At 34.1% G+C, this 8607-nt stretch overlaps 2 protein-coding genes across 3 annotated transcripts in view; one reads left to right on the forward strand and one right to left on the reverse strand.

The window, feature by feature from the left end:
* LOC117988653 (matrix metalloproteinase-2-like) overlaps positions 1 to 6214 on the forward strand; it is a 260902-nt gene extending 254688 nt beyond the window's left edge. For both annotated transcript variants that reach the window (XM_034975812.2, XM_069503682.1), the window contains exons 7-12: positions 1132 to 1290; positions 1961 to 2517; positions 2703 to 2844; positions 2932 to 3091; positions 3181 to 3284; positions 3370 to 6214. In XM_034975812.2, the coding sequence (XP_034831703.1) occupies positions 1132 to 1290; positions 1961 to 2517; positions 2703 to 2844; positions 2932 to 3091; positions 3181 to 3284; positions 3370 to 3629 (1382 nt within the window). In that variant the 3' untranslated portion in view covers positions 3630 to 6214. The remainder of the gene's footprint in view (positions 1 to 1131; positions 1291 to 1960; positions 2518 to 2702; positions 2845 to 2931; positions 3092 to 3180; positions 3285 to 3369) is intronic.
* A 1808-nt stretch (positions 6215 to 8022) lies between these two features.
* Positions 8023 to 8537, reverse strand: LOC117988654 (cytochrome c oxidase assembly protein COX19). The gene has a single exon (XM_034975814.2). The coding sequence runs from the start codon at positions 8407 to 8409 to the stop codon at positions 8137 to 8139; it is 273 nt and encodes a 90-aa protein (XP_034831705.1). The 5' UTR covers positions 8410 to 8537; the 3' UTR covers positions 8023 to 8136.
* Positions 8538 to 8607: the final 70 nt, after the last annotated feature.

Raw genomic sequence — 8607 nt, forward strand, 5'->3', positions numbered from 1 at the left:
CGTAAAAGTGGTTATAATAGAAAATTGATCGTTTGATACTTCTACCTACACTTATTTCCGTGGACAAAAACTGGTCTCCCAGTGGACATAATTTTGGCAATGTTTCCAGTGGTTAAAATTAACAGTCCACTTTAGCTTGAAAGCATTGTTAATGAGCCCTTTAGTTAATTAACTTAGTGTTACTGGCTGTAGTTTTTCCGCGGAATGTTCGTCGGAAATGAGCATGTCGCGGTCAGCTATGTTTTGACATGCAAATGGATAAGCGGGGCTGCACAGCGCTGCTCGCCTACGTAGCTTTAGCACACATTAAATACATTTGTGTATCAGGTGGCACATTATTAGGCGAACGCCGAATTTCGTACCATTCTCATGCAAAGCATTATAGTAGTTATTAAATGTGCATGAATTGTTTCGAGTGTGGTCATACATGGTACCAATACAAACTTATCAATGAAATGTAATATGTAATTTTTACGTAGGTATTATTTAAATTTTTATGGCCCTTGCCATTGCCTCTCCAACTGCTAATAGGCGGCCGTGCCTTTTTTCGAATCTCACACCGACAAATCAAAATTGAAATTGCGCATTTGTCAATTTGATCCTGCTAGGTCTTTAGGTATAACATGGGTATAACATTATATACATAATACTACTAACATAACCTAATTTGTCGGTGAAGGTTAGCCGCAGGTGTGTGCCTACTTTATTAGTTGCAGATGTGGTAATACTTAGTCATTTTTCAAAGGTTGTATTTTTTTATGATTGTCCAATGTCCATCACAAATGAAAGAAATATGGAATGGATAAAATGTGACCATCAAAAGTGATGTATTTAACAATAAATAGCACCAGAGCACGACTTGGGTAGGCTTAGATACAGGCACAGCACGTGTAGATACATCAGGCGTAGCGACAACGTAATCCCGTTCGATGCATGTAGTACAAACACGATCGGAACCCAATACGAGGCTCAACCACAACGCCGACACACTAAACACAACTACCGTGCTAAGGTCGCCCTATAACACCGCACGCGTGATAATTCACCCGAACAACGGATATGTCGACGCTTTGTGTTGTATTTACGCAGCCATATTCAAACATTGAGCAATATTAACGCAATGTTTTACAGGGACATCGCTGTTCGCTGTTGCCGCTCATGAATTCGGCCACTCGCTCGGCCTGAGCCATAGTTCAGTGAAGGGTGCCCTGATGTACCCGTGGTACCAGGGAATACAACCAAATTTCGTTCTACCAGATGATGACAGAAATGGCATCCAACAAATGTATGGTAAGAATAATTAGTAATCACTACTCGTACTTATTAGTAATCGTAAAACGAAGTCCCTCCGCCGAGTTTGTCTATGGTATGTTCGCGAATCTCAGAATCTATTGTGTGGATTTTCATATGATTTTTACCAATGGATAAAGCCTGTGGATAGAGCAGACTCTTCGGAAAATGATAAAAACGTGGATTTGATTCACTCCAGCAATGCGCGGTACTGCAATCACTACCCATATCATAATGCAAAAGTGTGTTTGATTGCTGGCTTGTCCTACAGTCACGTCGCAACGGAGCAACGGTCGACGTGATTTTTGCATGGGTATAGTTAACGACCTGGAGAGTGACATATAACCTACTTTTTATCTCGGAAAATCAAAATTTTTAAAAACCTCTATTCAGCTAACTAGTAATAGGTCATATTTTGTAGGTACTGCAATGGTAACTACAAGAGGAGATAGGTATTTATCGTCATATTAAACCCTATTGCACTGATCGTATACCTACCTAGCTCATAGGACTAAATAAAAAAGTGAGCAAGATGGTAATTTAAAGAAGTTAAATTATGGACTATTTTTGCTATTTTAGGTTCAATAATTCCGATTTTATCGATTACAAACCAACAAATCTTTCCTCTTTATAATATTAGTAAAGATGTAATGTAATCCAATATTTTCAGGTCCTAAATACAAAAGAACATGGGAGAAGATTCCGTACTACAAGCCTGTAGAAACTCCACCACCTACCACTACAACTACTACGACCACCACGACGACTACGAGACGACCTTACATCTATCAACACCACCCAGAACGACATCGACCGTACACGCCGAGCAGATATCCCACTATCTACCCCGAGAAGCCGAGCCATCCAGACAGGCCTCATTACCCAAACTACCCCGATAGAAGTCCATATTACCCTGATCGTCGCCATCACACCACAACTGAAGAGCATCCAAGACGGACCAACCACCATTATCCGAGACCTACGGAAACCACAACGCATGCAGCATACCGTCCGCGATACCCTCACGTTCGACCCGAATACCCTACACATCCTAGACAAAATGACCCAACAGATCCTGGTCAAGACTATCCAAAGAGAAAACCATATTATCCTGTGAAGACAACGACAATGAAACCTACCCCGCCTCCGGACAAACCCGACACTTGTGATACTTCTTACGATGCTGTTACCCTCATACGTGGAGAACTATTTGTTTTCAAAAATAGAGTAAGTGTTCAAATCTTTTCATAGTTATTTATTTAGAAGAAACTATGAACAGAATGATGCAAAAGCAGTCTTATAGCTAAAGTATTCTGTAATCTCTTACATACAATCTTTGATAAAAGGAAAGTTATGTAGATGAAACTGTGGGCGCAAAGTGCAAACATAACATTATTCTCTGTTTTTTGCAGTATCACTGGAGGATAGGTGCAAACGGCCGTTACTCCGGATACCCGATTGAGATTTCAAGGATGTGGTCAGAGCTACCAAAAAATCTCACTCATGTTGACGCGGTTTACGAAAGACCAGACCGTAAAATTGCTTTCTTCATAGGTAAGTTGATAAAGAAATATAATGTGTATTATGTCTTTTCCTTTTTATAAAACGTTCCCAAACTAATTATATACATTTTATTTTCAGGCAAGCATTTATACTTGTTCGATTCACAATATTTACTGCCGGGGTATCCCAAAAACTTGGTTCAGCTTGGATTACCAGAACATCTGGAAAAATTGGATGCTGCTATGGTTTGGGGACACAATGGCAAAACATACTTCTACAGTGGCACTATGTATTGGAAGTATGTATTAATTTTTAAGTAAAACTTTAAAGATGTATTATATATCTCAATTGCACTTATTAACACTTTATATCTCTATTTTTTTACAGATTCGATGAAGAAGTGGGGCGCGTTGAGCTGGACTACCCTCGCGATATGGCAATGTGGAAAGGAGTCGGTTACAATATTGATAGTGTATTCCAATGGAAAGATGGTAAGAAACTCCTAGTAACAAATGTTTTCCAAAACATGTTTTAAAAATGCAAGATATCTATTTAACAACGTTTGTTTATTCACAGGTAAGACCTATTTCTTCAAAGGAAAAGGCTTTTGGAAATTTAACGACCTACATATGCGCGTTGAACACGAAAGACAAATGCCCTCTGCACAGTTCTGGATGTCGTGTCCAGCAGAACGTGCTGGTCGCCGCGCTCCTTTCCGCGCGCTACCCGCCCCCGGCTCAACACTTCGCTCTCCGAGTTCTGCAAACGCTATTGAAAATCACTTTTCGCTCTTTGCGTCCCTAGTACTTTTAATATTCATGCGGTATATACTTTAATAAAATAAAGAAATGAAAATAGACGCTAAAGTGTGTGCCACTATCAATTATGTAATTAATTATTATTTTTCAATACATTTGCTCGATAAGCTCTTATTTCATGGTTGCACCAGGTGCGGTAATATTATAAATGACCGCTCAAACAGATCAGCTATTTTTTGGCCATCAAACAGAGGTGTTTTAAAGTGTAGTTAACAATAGATTAAAGTTCTTTTTTTACTTACTAGTCTTACTTAGTAAAGTAGTAGTTAAAGTTGCAAATGAAAACAATTTGTCTGAAAAATTAGTGCAGTTGCAGTTGTTTTATTGTTTTTACTCACAAATGTATTGAAAAACAATCTATGATGCAGGTGTATAAAGCCCTCGCCTGCGGCTCGATGGTAAAATTTGTAACATAAATAACTACAGTAACCTCAAAACAGAGGTAATACAAAATTATAGTATGTATGTAATAAGGTATGCATTAAATATGTTTGAATCAACAAGTACATATCGATTCTGTCTGACGTAAGACTTAGTGTTTTAAGTAAGTAAATAAATTGCGCAAACTTTGCACTGCCGTTTTAGTATTTAAATTATTAAATTAAACTTCTTATTAAGTAATATAAAGTGTCTTTAACTATTAGCATAATATTATAAATGAGGCATTTTGATTTTAATTTTTAATGTTGTATGTACATTTTGATCTCAATGTGATCGAGTTCTTGTTTTTTTATTGTAAGGTACATAACACCATTTGTTTAGCTTCTGTACAGAATGTATTGTCTTGATGTCAGTATTTTCATAACATAAATATAAATTACATATTTTCTTATATATGAATTAATAGCTGTGTGTGTAGTTCTAAAATATCTATATCTTTCTAAAGTCATTATGTTAATCGAAGATATAATACATTATTTATGTAACATTAAAATAACTGATTAACGTCTTTAGCAAAAAATGCAGTATCTCCACACAAGTATGCCTTAATAGAAATACAATTTTAATCTGTGTAAAATATTTATATAATTATGTTTTATGTAAATATATCAAAGCTAATTAACTAAAATATTATTCACTTATTACAAAATTTATATAAGATACTACAATAATTACTAAGCTGGTTAGAGGTTCACATATTATGTAACTTGTAAATTATAGTAGTAAACTACTCATGTCTAATTATAAAAATAATCCTAAAGACAAACTATTTAATTAAAATTATACCTATCTGTCTATAAATATTATATTTAACTAATAATAAACAATTGAAGTTATGAGAATAGGTCTTAATACTAGCTAATGCCCTGCATGTGTTGCAATGCCTCTTGTTTGAATGTCTCACGCGCCAACTAATATATTGACGGCACTATGTCAGAAACCCTCCAGAAACCTGCACGCAAGTGCCGTCAATAACTGTGCAAAGTTTTAACTCAATCAGATGAACAATGCCCGAACACATAGGTAACGAACAGACAGACAGATAAACAAACAGTATTTTTAGATAAATAAAAATAAGTAGTTGTTGTTTCTATGGTAAAATGAACTCAGATTCTTTATTCTGAATAAGCTAAGCCTTGAATACTGAATACTGTAATAAAAGATAAGTCCTTATTTTTTATTTGAAATGTTTTTGGAATTTTGTCCATACAGCAAAATAATGTCAAAAACAAATCATATTTTAGAATAACTCAGCACTAAGAGACCATATTCAGGCACAGAACTTTTAAAAAAATATATCCGATATTACCTTCTATGTGTATTTAATGCTGTGTAGAAACCAAAGGGGTATGGGTTTAATAATAACTTACCATATTAACCATACCCCCTTCCAGGTTAGCCCGCATCCAACTTAGATTGCATCATCACTTACCACCAGGTGAGATTGCAGTCAAGGGCTAACTTGTATCTGAATAAAAAGTCAAAAAATAAGGATGCATACTGTATATACATAATATTATGTATTGTGTTTAATAATCTCCAAGTTGTGCATTCATTAAATACTACCATAAATTGTACTAATAAGTTATATTAAATCTGATTGAGTTGCTAAAGTACGAGTGAATCAAACAGGAGCTCTCCAGAATGAAAATGGTGCTTTTGATAGTTAGTTATTGTACAGAATAAATTCATACATAAGTATTTTTGTATGCTATTAACTGTAAGTCATTTGTATGAATATTGAATATCCATAGCTATTGTTATTCAAACAAAATAAAATATTATTCATCCAAAACCATATATTACGTAACTATATACATAATATATAATATTGTGCAATCAGAAAATTAAACCTAAATGTTAAGCTTTATTAATAATATAAGTGAATATGGTGGACACATATTTTAGATCATTTTTTGTACCTCTCAAGTCATTTTATTATAGACTTCAGTAGTTTTTACAACAACTTTGGTCACAAATAATTTAATAATAACTGTGATATTTAATTTTATAAAAAATGCCATTGGCAATAAAAATAATTCAAAATTTGTAATCTTAAAAATGCTACTCAACATATTGTAACTAAATGCAGTCGAAATAATGTGTAGTTAAACAATAAACATGTTTAATACATAAGATGAAAATAAAGAATTTTCTAAGAGTTTTATATTTTATTTTTAGTTTAACACTGCATAACACCCTGCACTACTATATTGGACTAGCAGTGAGTACCTACTTGCACCAACATTAAGTTTTCTTTAAAAATGATAAAGATATCATTGGCACAACTTGCTGTGAATGACCTGATGTATAAGTCACTAGCTTAGGCCCACAATTTCGTCTGAGTGGATTTAGGTTTTTAAACATCCTGTGGGAACTCATTGATTTTCCAGGATAAAAAGTAGTGTCTACTTTTTATCCTGGAAAATCATCTACTTAGCAGCCTATGTCACTCTCCAGGTCTTTGACTATACCCATGCAAAAAATCACGTCAATCTGTTGCTCCGTTGCGACGTGATTGAAGGACAAACAAACACTTTCGCATTTATAATAATAAGGGCAGATTGCAGATAATCTTAACTGAGACTACCCAATTACACCAGAGATCGGCTGAGATCTATAGAGTGTTATTTGATAATGCTCAACCTAGCAGACTAAACCATAGACATCAAGGCTGAGATCTATAGAGTATACTTTGATAATGCTAAACTAAGATTTCAGTCTTAATGAGACAGATTTATGCTGGAGATCTATACAGTGTACTTTGACTTTGCTCAGACTTTGCAGTTTAATAAATTCTGTAATGGAAATAAGACGGTTTAGTCTCTGACATAAAGCTCATTATTCCCTTTGATAGAGACTTTACTTTCTGAGAAAAATCATACATAAAAAATATTCTTGAAAGATAGGATATTTAACAATAGGCTAGTTGACACTTTTTAAGTAGGTCTTAACATGGTAATATTTGGTCTATTAGATCAAAAAATTAACACCTAATATTTTTTTGCGCCCCTAAAAACCATAAAACGTTAATTTAAAAATATTTTTCTTAGACAGGTGACAACACTGTCGGCCATGTTTGCCGATAGATTATCTGTGCTCTGACGTCATGCATTTGTAAACAACAGCATAACCTCCCAAAGTTTAATAACATGACTTCTATACTAGTTTACATGAAAATCTAGTAATTATCTTTATTGTATCCATCTGAGAAATCTAAAAAAGCATCGATAAAAGACCACAGGAAAGCTGTGTGGATTAGACTGCCCAGTGAAAAAAATATATGTAACACGCGAAGACTTGCTTAAAGGGATCCTATATATGACTAACGACTTCAACCCAAATTTATTTTTGCAAAGATCACTTTGTTGTAAGTCTTACTTAATAACTTATTCAATTTATAAAGACAAAACGATAATTTTTTACGTTTACTATGAGTTTTTTAGAAATATATAAAAACAAGCTTATGCTCGTGACTTCGCCCGCGTGGACTTCATAAATTTCAAACCCCCATTAACTCACTCAGTGGGTGGAATTTCAAAAAATCCTTTCCTAGTGGATACCTTCTCTTTACCTACAAAGAACACACCCACCAAATTTCATGTATCTAGGACCAGCTGTTTAGATGTTTAGGCTGTGCGTTGATATATAAGTTAGTCAGGACTTTAAATTTTATATATATGGATACTACGTTAGTCCCCGCGTGACATAGGGATGACATTTCTTTGTTTACATATTTTTAATGATGTCACATCATGGCTGACAGCGTTTTCTGCGTTTCAAATAAAAATAAAAACTGTATTTTTTTAAATTGGATTTATATATCCATCCTGCGTTTTTAATTATTGTTATTGATATATTTCGTTGTCTTAAGCAAAATACTATAATAAATAATCATTTATTGGACGAAATTAGATATGAGTCAAGTAGCCTATTAGTAAGAAAAATGTTTACAAAATAAATACTATAAAACATCTAATAAATAATTTATTGATTATTATTTGATAAACATGAGCCACCTCATATTAAAAAAAATGCTTTCAATATTGAACACAAACAAAAAACCATAATAAATCATATTTACCTATTTACTTTTCTCACTTAGTTCTAAATCACCATCTTTAAAACCTAATTTGGACCAGTCTTCCTTGGCCATGAGGTTATGTTCCATACGGCAAGCTAGATAGTCCTTCGCTTCAACGCGACACAAGGAATTGTTACTGTCTTTACTGAATAAACAATTCATATATTTAATCATACTTTTCTTACATACACCATCGTGATCAAGTGGAAAACTTCCTTTATCTGGAGGTGTAGGAATAAACTGCTTCTGTCCGAAAGTCATTGCCGTAGACATTATGATAAGAAAGAACTACGTTTTTTAAAAATACCTACAGCAAAAAATATTATTTATATTTATTTTGTTGTACAAATCTTGCTGTGCAATCGTTGACGTTGACAGTTGACAGCATAGAACACAGGCAGGCATAGAATAAAGTAATACCTTTAACCCTTCTATTACAGTAAACAGTTTAAGATCTTAACTGCACATTTT

This window comes from Maniola hyperantus, chromosome 15, assembly GCF_902806685.2.
Source record: "Maniola hyperantus chromosome 15, iAphHyp1.2, whole genome shotgun sequence".
In the NCBI taxonomy this organism is placed as follows: Eukaryota; Metazoa; Arthropoda; class Insecta; order Lepidoptera; family Nymphalidae; genus Maniola; species Maniola hyperantus.